Raw genomic sequence first — 19,596 nt, forward strand, 5'->3', positions numbered from 1 at the left:
TCAAAATAACACTCGTCGTTCTTTCATATCTCGAAAACCATCTATGATTGAGTCAACGCTAAACTTTTCTGCAATTTCCCTTTCGATGTACATAATCAAAGAGTCTGTGAGAAATTCGTCTTCCATCTTGTTACGGAGCCTAGTTTTTACTATACGCATAGCAGAAAATGATCGCTCTGCAGTTGCTGTAGAAACAGGAAGAGTAAGCACAAGCACAACTACTCTATAAACAAGTGGATATGTCGTTGATCTTCTAGTCGTTACCATCCATTGAGATAGATCAGAAATTGTTGACAAGTTTTTGAACTCTGGAAGTCTAACGACGTCACTCTCAAAATGTTGAAGTTGTCTTCTCAAACCTATCTTCTCATGATCTTCAAAGTCTTGTGGATAGAACTTATCTACCAATTGACAAATATCATCAATCCTAAAAGATTTATTCACTTCACGAGGATCCAAAGCCGACCCCATAATAAGCAGCTCTGTTGTTTGATCACTAAATCTGCTATTTAATTCTTGAAGTTGAGAATCTATTGTAGCATAAAAAATATCTATCATATAATAATGCTTAATCGTAAAATCATCTTGTTGATGGCGAGCTCTACCTCGTCTTGCAACATAACGAGCATTCATATCTAGGATATCTATGTTCCGTGCTTCACAAAAAGAATTCACCTTGGTAAGCAAAGAATCCCATCCATCATCTCTTAATTCTTGGATGAGTGCTTTAGTGGAAGAAACAAGATTCATGGCATTTATGATGTCTTGGGATTGACATTGCAAAGCTTGACAAAGATCATTAGTGATCTCCATAAGTTCTTTCATAAGATGTAAGATAAAGATAAATTCATATGAAGTCATTGCCTCATAAGCTGCATCAGCATCTCCTCGTTGAGAATAAGTAGTTCCATTATCAATTATATTAATTAGAACCATGCATGTTGCACTAAACATATTTACCAAGCTAGTAATTGATTTCAAATGAGAACCCCAACGAGTATCACCAGCACGTTGTAAGGTGCCAATTTGGTTCATTCCTTTCCCAGTCTCGAGCTCATCAATTGCAATCATGTGCTCAATTTCAGCAGCTTGAGCATTTTTTAGTTCATCATTACGCTTGCATGAAGCACCAACAATATTGACAATAGAAGTCAATTTAGTGAAAAAGTGGTGAACATGAATAACTTCTCTTGATGATGCAATTAATGCCAATTGTAATCGATGTGCTAAACAATGAACATAGTAAGCATATGGGCAATCATTCAAAATCAAAGCTTGTAACCCATTCCATTCACCTCGCATGTTACTTGCACCATCATATCCTTGTCCTCTAATATTTTGAATATTTAGTGAATTATGAGACAATATAGAGTATATACCTTTTTTCAGAGTTAATGCCTCAGTGTCTGACACATGAACAAGCCCAAAAAAGCGCTCCTGAATAAGACCTTCTTTGTCAACAAATCGCAACACTATAGCCATTTGCTCTCTCTTGGATTCATCACGCGCTTCATCAACAATTATACAAAACTTTGATTCCCCAATTTCTTCACAGATTGCTTTCTTCACTTTAGTTGAAAAAACATGTAAAATTTCTTTTTGGATCTGTGGTGATGTGTAAGAGGCATTTTTGGGAGCTTTATCTAAGATAACTCCAGCAACTTTTTCATTATATGCAGCCAATATTTCTAACATTTGAAGAAAATTTCCACGATTGATTGAATTCTTTTTTTCATCATGGCCTCTAAAAGCACATCCTTGGAATGCAAGCCACCTGACTGCTTCAATTGTTGCCTTAAGTCGTAGTCGATTGTCTGCAATTTGTTGGGAAGAATAATTCTCAACGACTTTCTGTATATGCTGGGATTGATTCATCAAATCCAAACATGATATTTCAGCAATCTTATGGGGGGAGTTAGGATCTTTCCCCTCGTGATTTAGAAAAGAACAATTTTTTCCATCTCTAACTTTCTTCCAACTTTGAAATCCCTCAAGAGTGAAAGCATTTTTTCCAGAATGTCCAGATGGTTTGTTAAAAAGATAGCACGGTAGACAAAAAGCTGCATCTTTCACAGGTGAATATTCTAACCACGAAGGAAATAATTTGAACCATGAACTTTGAAAGCTACGCTGATGAGTTACTGATCCAGATTTTGGATACTTGGAAAGTATAGGTTGGTATGGACCGACGTTAATGTAAACTCGTCGAATTTCGTCACGTTGATTAACAGGATAATTCCATATTTGCGGACGTAGCCCTGAGTCGCGCTCTAAAGTACTAATATCAACTTCATTATCAGTAGTCTCAATTCTTGGAGATCCAGAACGATTTTCATATGCTATTGTCTCAATATTATAATCAGGTACAGATGAGGTAACTTCAATATGTTTTCTTTTGAAAAATCCATCAATTTTAGGTTGTTTCTTCATCTACAAACCAATTACAAATTTTATTAAGGACATGATAAATTATACCACAAACAAAACTAAAAAAATAAAATAATATTCTATGCATAGAACATATACAAATATATTCTCATAAAAAGTAAATAAACAAAGGAAAAAAAAATATGACTATGTAAAGTTATCTAACCTGGAATTAGAAATTCTGAAGTAGGAGGTTGGAGAGCAAACAACCAAATTCAATTATTTTCTTTTGTTGTGTGTGGCTGCTTCGAACTAAGTTCATGTTGATTTATATAGGAACAAAAATTAAAATCCCAATCCTTTTTTATTTGGGTAAAAGTCTATTTCCTATTTGATAAAGGAAATTTTTTGAAACTTTATTTGATTGGCTGTTTTAATTTTTTTATTAATATATTGATGAACATGAGATTCTACTTTTTAAAAAACCAAAGCTGGCGTGAGGATATAAACATTTACGACCTTCAGTCAAGTGGCAAGTGGTTATTATTATATATATTTAATTGGAAAGAGAAACACATCTTGAGGGGGCCACAAGCAAAATTATCATATTTACTTTCTAAAATCTGTAGGAACAGAATACCACAAATCAAATATTATGAAACTTTTGGAGGGGCCCAGGCCCCTTCAGGCCCTCATATACCTCCGCCCTAGGAATAAAAACTGCCATAATTAAACAAGAATGTCACGGCAATGCATGCTTTACCTTTGGAGATGAGTTTCTCAGCTTGTATTGACCTTGAGAATTAAAACGACGCAAATTAGATAAAAACGTCGTCTTATTATGAGTTGATACATAAAAAATTGCTTAGATTTTTCTCTCTCACGTTCATTTCAAATAAGACAACGATTTTATCTTTAAAAGTTCGTATTTATTCTCACACCACGTTGATTAATATTGAAATAGCACGAATTTAATTACAGTCATGGTGTGTGAACAAAAACGTCAAACACAAGACAGACCTGTCGTCCTCACCCGACCTGGGAGTGGGACTAGTGATTTTTGTTCAAACCAGTGAAAGATTTCGTCCTTTTCAAACCCGAATCTTGTTTCAAACCAGTGAAAGATTTCGTTCTTTAAAAAAAAAATACTTCAAATGATATTGGAAAAAGAAAAAGAGAGTGAGAAAATACATTTGGCTTGCGAAGAAAGTTATCTTTGAATGTAAGAGACGAAGACGAGGAAGAAAGTGAGAATCAGACATGCAGCTTTTGGAAAATTAGAGGAAACTGAAAATTTTTATCGGTTAGAGAGAATGTAAAAGTTCAGGTCAAGTGACGAAAAAGTATTTATATTGTCCCAAAGTTCAATAAGACGATAGTTCTGACAAAAACCGACCTAGTATGTGCTTACCACGACGTTATAATAGTAGAAACTGACGTGATAAGTAATAAAGCTAGTTGACTTTTGGTATTCCGAAAATGACATGGTTCTTTGAGCACTACACGTCAAAAGTTTACTTTTGAAGAAGTGATGTTATAAGTTACCACGTCGTCTTTTTATTGATAACCGACGTTGTTTGTCTTCAAGTAGTTGAATTTAGTTTACCAAACCGACGTGGTTATTTCTATTTATATGACCACAATGTATTACTCACCGACGTGGATTATTATAATTAGATGTCGCAATGTGTAATAGAACCGATGTGGATAGTGAAGATTATTTGTATAAATAGGGTTTTTTTCATGCGTTCTTTTATTTTTAGTTTTCAATTAGGGTTCCAACTTCTTCTTGCCCTTGGCTTTGTCTCACTTCTTTGGAGGCAATAGTTGGATGTTGATGTGTGTGCGCGTTTGTGTATATGAAAGACACAAGCACGCACACATCATCAACTTCTAAAAAATTGTCTTGCTGAAAGCAAATGTTTTGGATGTTGATGTGTGGCTGCTGTTGTCAAATTTTAGAGGCAAATTTTTTGGATTTTGATGTGTATGTGCCTTTGTGTATCTCAAAGACACAAAGACACATACATCATCAACGTCTAAAATATTGTATTTCTCTTACATTTGTGAATCAATTATGATGAGGAACAGAATTTCCAATAGTAAGATTTCATTCTAATTTTCTTGTTAAGACGGTTTTCTATATAAACCGTCCTAATTATTACAATTCTTGTCATTCTGTTGATCTACTGTCGTAGGCTACAAAAAAACCTAGAAATAAATCTTCAAAAGAAATAAAAATTAAGATGTCAATTTACAGATAAGGTCACACGTATAAAGAAAATAAATACGAGGGTATTCTTAAGTTCACGACGTGGTAAACTAATATTATACGTCGTTAATTGAACAAACCGACGTTGTTAGTACAATTACCAGGACAGTAGAGTAATAGATACTGTCGTAGTACACTTTGAATAAAATGTCGATAAATTTATCTTTACGGTCGTGGTACATTGACTTAATACGGTGTAGTTTTGTAGTATACCGACGTGGATTCTTTTGAAAGTATACGACGCAGGCGAAGAAAATTTGGTCATGTTTATTTAGGAGTTAACACGGCGGTTAATGTTGAAAACCATCGTCTTTACTTTCTACGTCGGTGGCTTCATAGCTGCTGCCATTGTTTTTGGGCTCAGAGTTTAACTCCGAAGAAAACCTTTTCAATAAAACGACGCTTTTTTAATTTGGTGCGTCATTTTTTAAAAACATCCATGGGCATTTCCATTTTTTAGGTGTTTAAGTTATTTATTCACGACTATTTTTGGATCTACCGTCGTTATTTTCTGGTCGTCTTTTTCACTTTTTGTAGTAGTGAAATGGTTACAAACTTTTTTAACTTTAGTGAACTCAAAAGCCTGAGCTTCCTAACTTTATGGGCTTTTATTAATATTCTTTTTCTATTTACGGCCCATGAAATAAAAGGGTTTCCTTTGTCTTTAAATAAAAGAAAAAGATATTGGGCCTAGGCTTCCAAATATATTCTTTGAGAGTTAACCAAACAGATTCAACAACGAAAGTGTGAAGGAGAAGCGCTGTAAATTGTAGATGTTATAAAAATAACCTGGAATATGTATGAATATTGAGCTGCACGTAAAGTAGATGAGACACAGCATTTAACGAGGTTCGGCTATGCCTACGTCCTCGGAGAACAGCAGCAGTAACTTTTTCACTATATAAAATAATAGGGCTACAACTTTAGAGTTTACAATATGTGAGGCTCACTGAATTTTCTCTCTCTTTCTTCTTCTCTCTTTTCTTTCTTCTTTTTCTCTTCTTTTTCTCTCTTCCTTTTCTCTTCTTCCTTTTCTTTCTTTTCTCCGTTGGTCACTCTTTCCATTGCAAGTGATATGCCTATTTATAGGCTAAGGTTTTGGTAAAATACAGGGAAGGGAAGGTTCCTGGAAGATGCAAGGAAACTTCCTGAATTGATAAATACAGGGAAGGAAAGTTCCTGGAAGATGCAAGGAAACTTCCTCTGTGGGCTCCACCTTCAAACTTTTACAACACTCCCCCTTGGAGACCACAAATGATATGGAATATGCCTCGTTAAAAACCTTGCTCGTAAAAACCCAGTGGGACAAAAAACTGGTCGAAGGGAAAAAGAGTACATAATCACGTGTAACATAAAATTCTGTGTATATTGACGCGCGTGCGACACTGCCTCGTTAAAACCTTGCCAGGAAAAACCCAGTGGGATAAAAACCTGGACGAAGGAAAAAGAGTACAGTGTGTAAGGGTCTGTATTGACAGCACGCTCCCCCTGATGCTTGGCAAAATATCTTTAAGCCATACTGTTGATCATCTGTCTGAATATCATAGTTGACACTGCTGCTGTGAGTCAATAGTGTATGAAGGTCTTTGTTAATACCATGCTCCCCCTGATGAATATCTCCCCCTGAAAACTTCATGACTAGCTTTTTCCAGTAAGCGACCATAGAGATTTCCTGAGTCCGCATATCTTAGAACATTTGGGCTATTTATAAGTTCACTAAAAAATATGCCCGTATATGGTGTTATGCTTAAATAGCATCAAATATACCTCACATCATCCCAAAATGATGGTGATGGAGTTGAGCCCTATCTGGAAAATATGATGTCCGGTCCAATATACTTCCGGAAAATCATTAAAGTGTCCAACGGATAATCCTCATAAAAATACTTTAATACTTTCTTAGTATAAGCAAGAATTTCGTTGGCATAATGCTCGATCGAGACAAATATTTCATGAATTATGCAGAAGCTTTAATGTGTTGCAATCACATTATAATCAATGTACTCACTGAGGTAATTTATGCATATTAATATTGAGTACAAATTTTGTGCTTCAAGCACATGTCCTTTAGGGACTTGCTCTATGCAATATCAATCCTCTCAACGGATTTTGGTTAAAAGGGATTAAACTTTATGACACATTATATAGCTTTTACCCAGCTATTTATACATCTTTAGGAAATCGCTTCTGGCGATATGCTCTGTGCATTAATAACCCTTAAAGATAATATGTTGGTCTCCGTAATTGTGTAATAAGGGGGGCACAATTGAATCTGTAAATATGGAGAAAACCCAACATTCCTTGTTTCTGCCAGAAACAGTGTGTCATACAAAGTAGGTATATTCCCTTTTATTCCGAACACCCAAGTATAACTTTCAGTATTAACAAATTTTGGGGTTCGTATTGTGGGTTTGTTCTTTCACGTTCATTCTCATTTATAATGGAATTACCTCGTTCCATTTTGGCCAATGATATTGTCGACATTTAATAATTGAACGTGGTTCCAATCAACACAGCCCATTGATGATTTGAGTAGCTACTCCAAAACTAAAAAATTGTCATTCATCAATTCATGATCAAAAATTGTCATTCATCAATTCATGATTCCACCATTCTCATGTGCATGCGCATGCATCAATTATAAGCATTTCTTTACTTTTGGGTACCCAAGCCACTTCAGGGGGCTTTTATTATGTGAGAATGTGGATTATAACCTCCAATGGAGCGTTATTTTACAGTAGGGCGTGGATAATCTCTATTTAGAGAGTTGGAACATTTAGAACCCATATATCTGTCATGCTGCAGGCATGCCACAGATTAATACATACATGTCAATTAATTTCTGGGACTTTAACCCATATAATTTGCTACGCATTAGGCGTGTATAATATCAATATTGACATGTCAAAGGATTGTCCTTTCGGGACTTCAATCCATATCATTTGCTACGCAATAGGCGTGCATCATATTGATCACTGCTATACCCATATTTTGTTCTTATGGGACTTTAATCTGTGCAGTGTATTATCAATGTATCCAACTTGCAATCTGTAAAATTTGCGTTAATAATTCATGGATACATACAAGCCATTCTTTTGGAACGGACTTATCTCCCCATTTGGTTACCTTTCAAGATAAAATATCAAATAGGTATATAAGCATAAAATAACACAAGTATTGCTTACATCCTTAGGTGGGAGAAACTTTTCTCAAGTATCATTCAAGCTCATATCAGCCTAGTAAATATAATGTAGCGCTTGATGGTCTAGTTATATCCTGCAAGAGCAAAAATCACAATTCTCTTCTCTGTCAAAAACAAATAACTCTCAGAGTTAGGATCACTGCATGGATTCATTCTTCAGATGTTCATTCTAAAGAAATAAAATCTCTTATGAACAGAGAGTTATAAAAAGAGAAAAAATGCAAAAAGATTGTGATATTGATTGCAAGGTAAGGTAAGCAATCAAGGAAGGAAGCTGGTGGGAGCAAACAACAAGCTCTCATTTCTCCTAGTCTAGAAAGACCTCAGGAGATTGGAGCATAAGGTCACCTTCACAGTTCCCTAATGTAGCGGAAACATGATCAGGGATAGTCTTGCTTCCTGAATGTATGATCAGAGATAGTCTTGCTTCTCAGGCATATTAAGTGCTCATTGATAAGAAAAACAAGTAGATATCGCATCACTAGGTATGGAGAAAACTGGATGTCTTTTGCAAAGAAAATTTCGTTAGTAACACATTTATACACAAATACAATGAATAGGTAGAACCGGTGAATTTCAAATTAACCATAGGAAAATTGCGAGATTCTCGGGATACTTTTGAAAAAGTAGTTCCGTGAAATCCGTAAAGCAAGATCGGCTTTGAAAATAATACTTTGAAAAACGCCGAAAGTGCCGACAGGCATTATTAGAGGCCACGTGAAGTTTTGAACTCTGGGAAAGAAAAAGATAATATGGGGATTCGAGAAGATATTGGGGTCCTGAAAAGTTGCCACATTTTCGTCTATAGATATTGCCTTTGCAAACTGCGTTTCAACTCAATTTCCTTCATTTTCCGAACCTTTAGTTTTTCTAAGACTTTCTTCGAAACCTTCTTAAAAAAATGGCTTCCTCTTCTTCCTGCACAAATTATTTCAATTTAAATGATGCTCCCACAACAACCAGTGACGCCCAAGTTTGGCGTCCATCCTTTGTATCCAAAAATCGTCATCTCACAGTTAATGATTCTGTGATGATGAATGATGCTACTGCTATCATAGTAGCTAGGAATTTCATTATTCCAATGGATGAAATGTTGTTGACAGGGAGATCAGAGGAAGAGGCTATTGATGACTCAATGGCTTTTAGCATTCAGAGTGCTGTTTCTGTTTCTAACATGGCTGATCGTTTGCGTGCCAGAGCAAACGAGGTTGAGAGGTTAGCTACTGAAAATTCGTCTCTCCAAAGAATGCTTCATGAGTCTCAACAGGAGGTTGAGAAACTTAAAGGAGAGAATAATGCCTTGTTGAAACTGGTGAGTTCGTACTCTGTTGATACACTGAGAAGGCTAGACATGCTGCAGGTCTCCAATGAAAGAATTTTGGGAGACCACGAGAAGCTCATGGCTAAGCTTAAGAGGCGCCGTCATCTTCTTGCAGAGGCTTCCAGAACATAATGTAATTTTTTTTTTTTTATAGATTTCACAGGGCCTGCACCTTCATTGCAGGTGGAAAAATCTATCTGTTATATGTTCCTGTTATAATAATTGCGCATATTCTTAAACTTGCACCTGTGGTTTTTACGTCTTTTCAAAATGACGATTTGGAACCTTGTGCCTTATAGGTTCAAATAACCACATCGACTCTCCCAAATTTCATATTTCAACGTATGGTAGCCCGGAACTTATGGCCTGGGCACAAACTCAGAATTTATTTGCCCTTTTCAAATGGACATGAAATATGAATTGAGTAAAAGCCATGATAATATCGCAATATAGTAGTGAAGAGCATTAACTACTATATACCCACAACTTCAAGTTTAGGATCTCTCATATATTTGGATCCATGGGCTTCCGGCCCAGATATAACAGAATATGTGGGGAGTCTCAATTCATTATTTGAGGTTTATATTAATATTATCCATTTCGCGGTGTATTCTTAACAACCGGAATTCACAAAATATATTTCTTCCTTGAGGTGTCGATTATAACAAAATCGAACTTTAAATTCATCATCTTCTTATGCCAAAGAAATATGTGGCATACCACAATTTGCAATAATACCTCAAGGGTTGTCCATTTAATTGTTGGAACTTCAGGTTCTCAACACTGTTAAATTTTGAACTTCAGGCCAAAGCCACATATTCTCATGGTATGGACATTTTTTACAATTTTCTGTACATATTTCGGGATTTCAAGCCCTTACATAATTGTCTATATTTTGAGGAACTTCTGGCATCTCATTTAATTGCACATCCATGAGTTTAAGGAACTGCAGGTTCCCTTTTGTATATAGTGACGGTTTACCCAAAATGGTTAATATTTATGCATACGTCACTATTCATGTGAATAGTACTATTCCTCAAGTCATGAATACATATCTATTCATCTGCCAGTACAGTTATCATCAATGTGTACGGCACCATGAACCAATACGGTACTGTTACATCATTAAGGAACTCTAGGTCCTTATTTACATGTCGGGATCAAGGACCTTTAAGTCCAATAACATGTTTATAAATACAGTACCGGAGAGACTGCCAGCTCTCATATCATCATCAAGGATCTTCAAGTCCTGATGTAATTGTATGATGAGGATCAAGGAACTTCTGGTCCTGATCTGCATACTGGAAAAACTCATCATACAGCACAATTAATCCATAAAATAAATTGCTGATAAATAAATTACTGGTATGGACGATAAACCCGCACCACACTTTAAATAAATGTAAATGTGCGGTAAATTAAATTCATAAAGTTAAGGTGCTTGTATGGGCATTAATTCTGCTCCATATATTTAAATAAAAGTAAAGGCGTGGACGATAAACCCGCACCACCCTTTTAAATAAATGTAAATGTGCGGTAAATTAAATTCATAAATTAAATTGCTTGCTGTATGGACGTTAATCCCGCACCATACTTTAAATAAAATTAAATGTGCGGTAAAGTAAATTGTGCTTGTATGGGCACTAATTCTGCTCCATACATTTAAATAAAAGTAAAGGCGTGGACGATAAACCCGCACCACCCTTTTAAATAAATACTGTTGTATGGGTAATAAACCTACACCATACAGTAAATAAAATAAATATGCGGTAAAATAAATTTGCGATAAAGTAAAGGTGCATGTATGGGTAATAAACCTACACCATACAGTAAATAAAATAAATATGCGGTAAAATAAATTTGCGATAAAGTAAAGGTGCATGTATGGGTAATAAACCTACACCATACAGTAAATAAATGTGGGGTTAAAACCATCACCGAATAAAATAAGAAAAAAGTTAGTATTAGTAACGGTCTCCCACTGATAATATGTTTAGTATTACCAAGGGTCCATTTTTGTTAGTGGTTAGTAGTATAGATAATAGTGCAGCACAAAAATTATACCTGAGAGCTTCTCGTGTTGATAACGTGTTATAAAAATAACCTGGAATATGTATGAATATTGAGCTGCACGTAAAGTAGATGAGACACAGCATTTAACGAGGTTCGGCTATGCCTACGTCCTCGGAGAGCAGCAGCAGTAACTTTTTCACTATATAAAATAATAGGGCTACAACTTTAGAGTTTACAATATGTGAGGCTCACTGAATTTTCTCTCTCTTTCTTCTTCTCTCTTTTCTTTCTTCTTTTTCTCTTCTTCTTCTCTCTTCTTTTTCTCTTCTTCCCTTTCTTTCTTTTCTCCGTTGGTCACTCTTTCCATTGCAAGTGATATGCCTATTTATAGGCTAAGGTTTTGGTAAAATACAGGGAAGGGAAGGTTCCTGGAAGATGCAAGGAAACTTCCTGAATTGATAAATACAGGGAAGGAAAGTTCCTGGAAGATGCAAGGAAACTTCCTCTGTGGGCTCCACCTTCAAACTTTTACAACAGTAGAGTCGTTTATTGCTTTGATTTACTGTGCATAGGAATAGGAATGCGTAATTGATGGTTTGTGTTGTCGTTTATTGGATAATCATTATATTTCAGGACTGTCAAGGGCAACACACACTTGGTGGCACGAAACAGACAAATTGCCTGTATCATTAGCAACAGAAGGGAAATGAGGTGATGTCATGTCCCTTCCAAGAAAATCACAGCTAATCTGTTGATAAGTAAATACATAGACGTTTCCTTAATTGAGTAGATAAGTAAATACATTTAGCATGTGGTTAAATGAATTGAGAGTCAAAGAGAGAAAGATGGATTAATTGTAATTTAGGTTCATGTATTAGCATTAAATTTGGGGGATGAAATTAGAAGGAGGACGTGTGTTTCTTCAATTGTATCAAGTAGTATGAACAACTAATTCGATTATGTTTGTTTTTTAGTATGCACAGCTTTCTCATAGACTTTTCTCTAATCAATGGTCCCTCGACTTTGATGTTTTTGGGAGAAAAATATATTGGAATTACGTACTGAAATAAAATTGATGGAAAGTGAGAGGTTACTATTTACGTGACATAGGGGTTCAGAAGTGTCCCACCTGAATGCTTAACACTATGTCACATGGTATATCGTAGGTAACAAGCTTCAACAAATGTAGCCTCTCCGAATAGAAAGATACTAAGAAAGGTTTTTGTCATGAATGGTCCTTGAATTTTTCAAAAGTCCTCATTTGAATTCTCAAACTTTCGAATCAATCAATGTGATTCTTAACCCTCTGTTTGGATGAAAAAAATAAAACCCCCTGAAAAACAAAGGAAAAAAATTTCATATGTTGCTCAACAAGGCTATGTACTCTCCTTGATGAAACTTTAATGTGAAACCTTGAATGGAAAGTAGATGAGTTCGTTGAGCAAAAATTTGAATTCTAGGACTAAATTGAGCTATATTTTGATGAAATAAGTTGGTCAGGTTATGATACGCGATTAGCTTTAACAAAGTTTTGTTGGAATGCAACAACAAAGACCAAATTGATGTGAGACCAAAATATAAAGGACCTATTGATTGATTTGAACGTTTGAGGACTAAAATAAGAACTTTTAAAATAGAGTAACTAGCTATAATAAAAATCTGTGCTGAGAAACTTGTTTCATTGTTTGACGAGATTGTCATGCCAACGTATTATCGTCACAACAAGAGAGAAGACTTCCCCTGCTTCTTGATGCCAAAGCTAGCTATCCGTAGGTTACTGCAATGGCGACCCAATTAGTTGAGTCCATGTTCCAGAGAGACTGGAACGCATGCCTCATATAGAATCCAGCAGAATGTTCTTGCGTGATATGTTTTCGGTGTACAATTTTTTCCAACTCCCTATTCCATTTGTTTGGCTGGTCATCTTCAAGTCCAAAGCTGATCACGAGCCTTCCACCGAAAAGCCCAACCTATCGCAAATGTTGATTAATTGTCCTCTAAATTATGATTTTGTTGTATTTTGAGTGTACGTTCACTTTTTTTTTTTTTTTGTTGAGGAATCACTAATCTTGACATTAAAATAGAGCACTGCGAGTGAAGTATTAACTGAATGCTTGACGGGGTTGGGCTAATAGCAACATATTCATAATAATTTAGGTGGCAAAATGAGATATACATACATACATTACGAAAAACATTTCTAAATGAAAAGCAGACTCAAATGAAAAGCAGCGGACGTCCTGATTAGGCAGTGAAACCATCAAGAGCAAGCAATTCACCACATGTTGTCATATGTAATGGCTTTGTCAAATGCAGCCTCTGAGTTGATGAGAGGAGCTCAGAAACTTTCTTCATTGTTGGACGAGTCTGCGGACTGGGATTCAAGGATGCAAACGCGATGTTCAAATCTAGAACCTAACATCTTTCTTTGTGGCGTCCACATGCTTATGTTTAAAAATAAAAATAAAAATTACAAAATAACTATTCAATTGCTATGTTTGTAATCATAAGCAATGTTTTCCTCTAACGAAGTTAAATTTTGGAATTGAATTTGGAAATGTAAGGTATATATGCTTTAAATGAGCTTCTTTTTGTTATCTTTTTCTTGTTTCTATATTTTGTTAAAGATCCATGCATAAGAGCACTTCCAGCGCTTTGCCCTTTGCCATGACCCCAGAGGGAAGGGAGTTGAGTATTTGGGTAATTTAGCGGAAGCGAAAACAATGGAAAAACAGAAAATATGTGGTAAAAAGACGCCTTGGCTTCACACCAAGGAGTCTCCAATCTCTGGAAAGTAAACTTTTCTTAATATCTCCAATCTGAATTTTAAGAACTACATAGGGAGTATTTATAGCAAACTAAACCTAGAGACAATAGGATAAAAATCCCTTACTAAAAAGGAATCCTAATCCACAAAGGAACCAATCCAAACAAACTAGGAAACTTAAATCAAATCGTACTCAAAACTGGAAACTAAAACTTAGTAAAATCTAGAAAATCTAGAAATCCTAGTGAAATCTGGAATTTGGAAAAAAAATAGTTTTCCTATTGAAATCTGGAAAATAAGATTTTCACCCCAACCATAATGATAATGTTGGATTGGCTGATCGTTTCTTCCTTCTTTGGTAAATCTTAAAAGGTTTGTCACAGATGTCCGCATCAATTCTCCCTGGCTGACGAGAGCTCGACTCCGGCGAGATAAAACTGTAGTAACGCTCAAGAATGTCGGGATCCAAGTACTATCTGAATTTGGTCTATTCTTCCACTTGACTAGGAACTTATGATATCCACCTTGTCTAGTAGAAACAATCTGATCATCCAAAATATCTTCAACAATGTCCTTTTCTTTAGGCTAGGGCACAGTAAGAGTGGGGTTAGAGAAGAAAAATCAGATATAGAAAATGGATCTAAATTCTCGGCAGAAGTATTGTCAGAAGCGGTAGGTTCCTTGTATGGTGCCAAATCTTCAATATTAAATATTTAGGCTGATCCCCATTTCAGGAGGAAGCTCCAACATATAGGCATTTAAGCCTAATCACTTCAAAACTTGAAAAGGTCCCATGCTACGAGCTTGCAACTTGTTTGCAATTCCCTAAGGAAATCGTTCTGGCTTAATTCGAACCATAACAAAATCGCCAACTGAAAACTCCTTGAATCTACGATGAACATCAGCATCCCTTTTATATATGGCATTGCTATTGTTAATCCTTTGAATAATCTAAGCATGTAAGTCATGAATGTGGCGTGCAAAGTCATTGGCAGACGCAAATGATCTATGCAAAGCTGACATGGGCATGAGGTCTATAGGAGCCCTAAGTTTATGACCATACACAACTTCAAATGGACTCATCCCAGTTGTTCTGTTGACTGAATTATTATAAGCAAACTCCGCAATAGGTAAAACAGAATCCCATGACTTAATGTGCTCACCAACCAAACATCGCAACAAATTACCCAAACTTCGGTTAACCACTTCGGTTTGCCCATCTGTCTATGGATGATAAGCGGAAGAAAACTGGAGTTTAGTACTCATCCTGCGCCATAAAGTCTTCCAAAAATAACTCATGAATCGAACATCACGATCCGATACTATAGTCTTAGGCACACCATGCAAACGAACCACGTCATCCATGAAAAGTTTAGCCACTTTAGAATCATCGAATGTCTTAGAGCAAGGGATGAAATGGGCCATTTTGGAGAAACGGTCCACAACCACAAAGATAGAATCGTGCTTCCTCAGTGTCGTAGGTAGCCCAAGTACAAAATCCATGCTGATATCTTGCCATGGAACATGGGGTATCGGTAATGATGTGTACAACCTTGTATTTTTTTATGTTTCGCAAGTTGACAAGTACGACATCGTTCCACAATCTTGGCAACATCACGTTTGAGACTTGGCCAATAAAATCTGTCTTCCACAAGAGCAATGGTTTTGTCTCTCCCAAAATGACCAGCTACTCCACCAGCATGCAACTCCAAAACCAAAAAGTCTCGTACTAATGTGCGGGGAACGCAAAGTTTATTACCCTTGAAGAGAAAACAATCTTGTAAAACAAATTCATTACTTCTGGATTTGTCTTCTGAAAGTGCAGCATATACCTTCCCAAAATCTAGACATATCGAATAGTCTTCTTTCAATCTTTCAAATCCGGTAACTTCCACACTCATAGTACTTATAAGAGAAACCTTACAACTGAGAGCATCTGCTGGTTTATTCTCCACACCAGCTTTATGTTTCAACACAAATGTGTACTCTTGAAGTAACTCAACCCACTTTGCATGGCGGGAATTCAATTTCTTTTGTGAACCCAAATATCGAAGAGCCTCATGATTTGAAAATAAAACAAATTCTTGTGGTAACAAATAATGTCTCCAATGTCTCAAGGCTTGAACAACTGCGTAAAACTCTTTGTCATAGGTAGAATATTTTTGCTTGGCTTCATTCAATTTCTCGCTGAAATAAGCCACTGGATGCCTTTCTTGACTCAATACTCTGCCTATCCCTACCCTTGATGCGTCACAAGCTACCTCAAAAGGCTTTAAGAAATCTGGAAGACGCATTACTGGAGCCTCAACCATTTTAGCCTTAGTCTCTTTGAACGCTTATGTAGCAGCATTAGACTAGTGGAATTCACCCTTCTTCATGCAATCCGTGAGAGGAGCCGTGATTGAACTAAACCCACGAATAAAACGATGATAGAATGTGGCCAATCCATGAAAACTACGCACTTCGTGGATATTTGTCGGTGCTGGCCAACTAACAATGGCCTTTACTTTTTCCGGATCAACTTTCATGCCTTCAGACGATACAACAAACCCCAAGAAGATAACTTCACTAGACATGAAGGAACACTTCTTAAGGTTAGCAAACAGCTTCTCTGCTCGAAGAACCGTGCAGACTTGCTTTAGATGGCTAAGGTGTTGCTCTTGTAAGGTGCTATAGATTAAGATATCATCAAAATAAACAACCAAGAATTTACCCATGAATGGCCTCAAAACTTGTGTCATAACTCTCATGAAAGTGCTTGGTGCATTGGTTAGTCCAAAAGGCATGACTAACCATTCATATAGACCGTCTTTTGTTTTGAAGGCTGTCTTCCACTCATCTCCTGGCCGAACACGAATCTGATGACATCCACTTTTCAAATCTATCTTGGAAAAGATAGTGGCACTGGTCATCATATCCAACATGTCATCAAGCCTTGGTATGGGAAACCGATATTTGACTGTAATCTTGTTGATAGCCCGGCTATCTATACACATTCTCCACGTGCCATCTTTCTTGGGTGTGAGTAGAGCGGGTACGGCACAAGAACTAAGGCTCTCTCAAATAAATCCTTTAGCAAGAAGTTCATCAACTTGTCGCTTCAACTCTGCATGTTCTATAGGGCTCATTCGATAGTGAGGTAAATTGGGTAATGTTGACCCAGGAACAAGATCAATCACATGTTGAATGTCTCGGAGAGGAGGAAGTTCATTTGGGAGATCATCGGGGAACACATCCTGATACTCTTCTAAAATCGGTCTCACCGCAGAAGGCACTTCCATATTAGCGAAACGCCCGATTCCCTTACGGCTAGAACATGTATGGGGGCATCTTCTACTTCTTTAATAAATTCTTTTAAAGTAATGATGTGCAAGGCTTTGGATTTGCTTACTTGACTCTTTTCCTCCTTGCTTGGTGTAGGGTTATTCACAATCTTAGGTTGAAGTGGCTTCAACATGACTTTCTTCCCTTTGTGGATGAATGAACATATGTTTTCTCGGCCTAAGATGGTCACGTTGTGATTGTATATCCATGGCCTTCCCAAGAGAATATGACCACATCCATTGCCACCACATCACACCAAATATGATCCTTGTAAGATAAAGATTGAAGAAGTATTGTCGATCCATGCTACTCTGTATGGATCAGGATGCTTTTCGGTTGATAAGCCAAGACGTGAGACAGTAAGTGTTGATACAACATTGATACAACTGCCATTATCTATGATCACTTTCCAATATTTATCACCAGACTTGATGTAAGTGTGGAAAATGGAAGTTCTACGCCAATCTTCAGTTTCCTTCCTAGGTTGAGCCAAAGTACACCTTACTACTGATAATGTTGTATAAAGGGCTTCAAAGTCGTTTCCACAATCTTCAGCAGGTTGCTGGGGCTCATAAACATCTTCCTCAAAATCGCCTTGATCATCAGTTTGATTGTCAATGTTTGTGATCAAACTTCTTGTTGTCTCCTTTGTTGGGCATCGCACAACAAAGTGTCCAAAATCTTGGCATTTATAACACCTTTGTGTTCCACCATTTCGTGTATCCACTAGTGCTCCTTTTCCTTTGTCAATTCTAACTGAACTTGTCGCTGTGAAACCCTTAGACGTTGCATTAGGCTTTGTCGTAGATGTACCAGCACAAAAATCAGATTTGTAAGGATCAACTCGCTTGACTATGTTGAAAGACTTCAAATACTTCTCTAATTCTTTTATTATCTGAAAAACCCTCTCTAAGGTATTCACAGTATGAGGAATTAATTCCCTTTGAAGCTCTGGACAAAGTCCTGATCTAAACCAAAAAAGAGTCATCCTTCGATCCAAACTTATCAAAATTTGAGGAATTCATGCTGCGATGTGACATAAGGGAAGATCGAAGGATGACTCTTTCTCGGTTTAGATCAAGACTTCTTCAGAGCTTATTAATGCCCTCAACCAACATACTGTGAATACCTTAGAGAGGGTTTTTCAGATAATACAAGAATTAGAGAAGTATTTGAAATCTTCCAACGTAGTCAAGCGAGTTGATTCTTACAAATATGATTTTCGTGCTGGTACATCTGGGACGAAGCCTAATGCAACGTCTAAGGGTTTCACAACGACAAGTTTAGTTAGAATTGACAAAGGAAGAAAAGAAAAAGGAAGGGAAAGACTTGGCCAAATTAGATAGAAACCATTAGGGTTTCTTGGAAAGGATGAGCTTCCACTAGCTATAAATGAGGCACCTCCTACCCAACAACCAAACTACACACATTCAGAGAGCAAGCTTCATATTTCATATCTGAAACCTCTGCAATTTCGTGCGCTATTCCTCCATCTCCTCCCCTTTTCCCTTCTGTTAAAAAGTTCCAGAGCTTGACAGATTTTTTGTCAAGCTGCCGGAAACTACTCAACACACCCATCATACCCCCATCTCTCTCCCTCTTCAACAAACCCTCTTAGAATCCATTCCCCCTTGTCTTAAAACCCTTATTTCTCATAGGAATTCACAACCTTCTCTCTGTTTATGCTAAACTCATGATAGTTTTGCTCCCATGCCAAGCTAAAAATCTACCTGTAAGCGACTGTTAGTTTTGCTGGTGAATGTAACCAAGGTGCTTTCTAAGGCTCAGCTAACCTTTCGAAGCATTCTCGGGGCCTAATTCTTGAACTCAGACCCAAGGGCAATTTTCTCTCATTTGGTTTTTTACGGCAGCCCAGGCCCCCAGTAGCTGCCAGAACGAAAAAGCCCCTACACTACTCCCCCAAACTTGATTTTTCATATTTTTTTTTGGTTGGTTTTTTATTTGATTTTCTTTTATTGTTATTTTAAAGATATGATTTTTTATTCATTTTTTTGGTTTTAACATAAAAATACCATTTTACCATTGCAGTAACATATGAATAGCTAGCTTTGGCATCAAGACGCAAGTGAAGTCTTCTCTCTTGTTATGACGATAATACATTGGCATGAATGTCAATCCACAATTTCGTCAAACAATGAAACAAGTTTCTCCGAACGAGTTTTTATTACAGGTACTTTGTTTTAAAAGTTCTTATTTTAGTCCACAAACGTTCAAATCAATCAATAGGCCCTTTATATTTTGGTCTCACATCAATTTGGTCTTTGTTGTTGCATTCCAACAAAGCTTTGTTAAGCTAATCGCGTATCATC

General features: G+C 36.7%; 1 protein-coding gene across 1 annotated transcript; it reads right to left on the bottom strand.

The window, feature by feature from the left end:
- On the bottom strand, nucleotides 1-2,430 carry LOC18783737 (zinc finger MYM-type protein 1). Its single transcript, XM_020560032.1, has one exon. It carries the CDS (start codon nucleotides 2,428-2,430, stop codon nucleotides 1-3), a length of 2,430 nt encoding a protein of 809 aa, XP_020415621.1.

This window comes from Prunus persica, chromosome G3, assembly GCF_000346465.2.
Source record: "Prunus persica cultivar Lovell chromosome G3, Prunus_persica_NCBIv2, whole genome shotgun sequence".
Classification (NCBI taxonomy): domain Eukaryota; kingdom Viridiplantae; phylum Streptophyta; class Magnoliopsida; order Rosales; family Rosaceae; genus Prunus; species Prunus persica.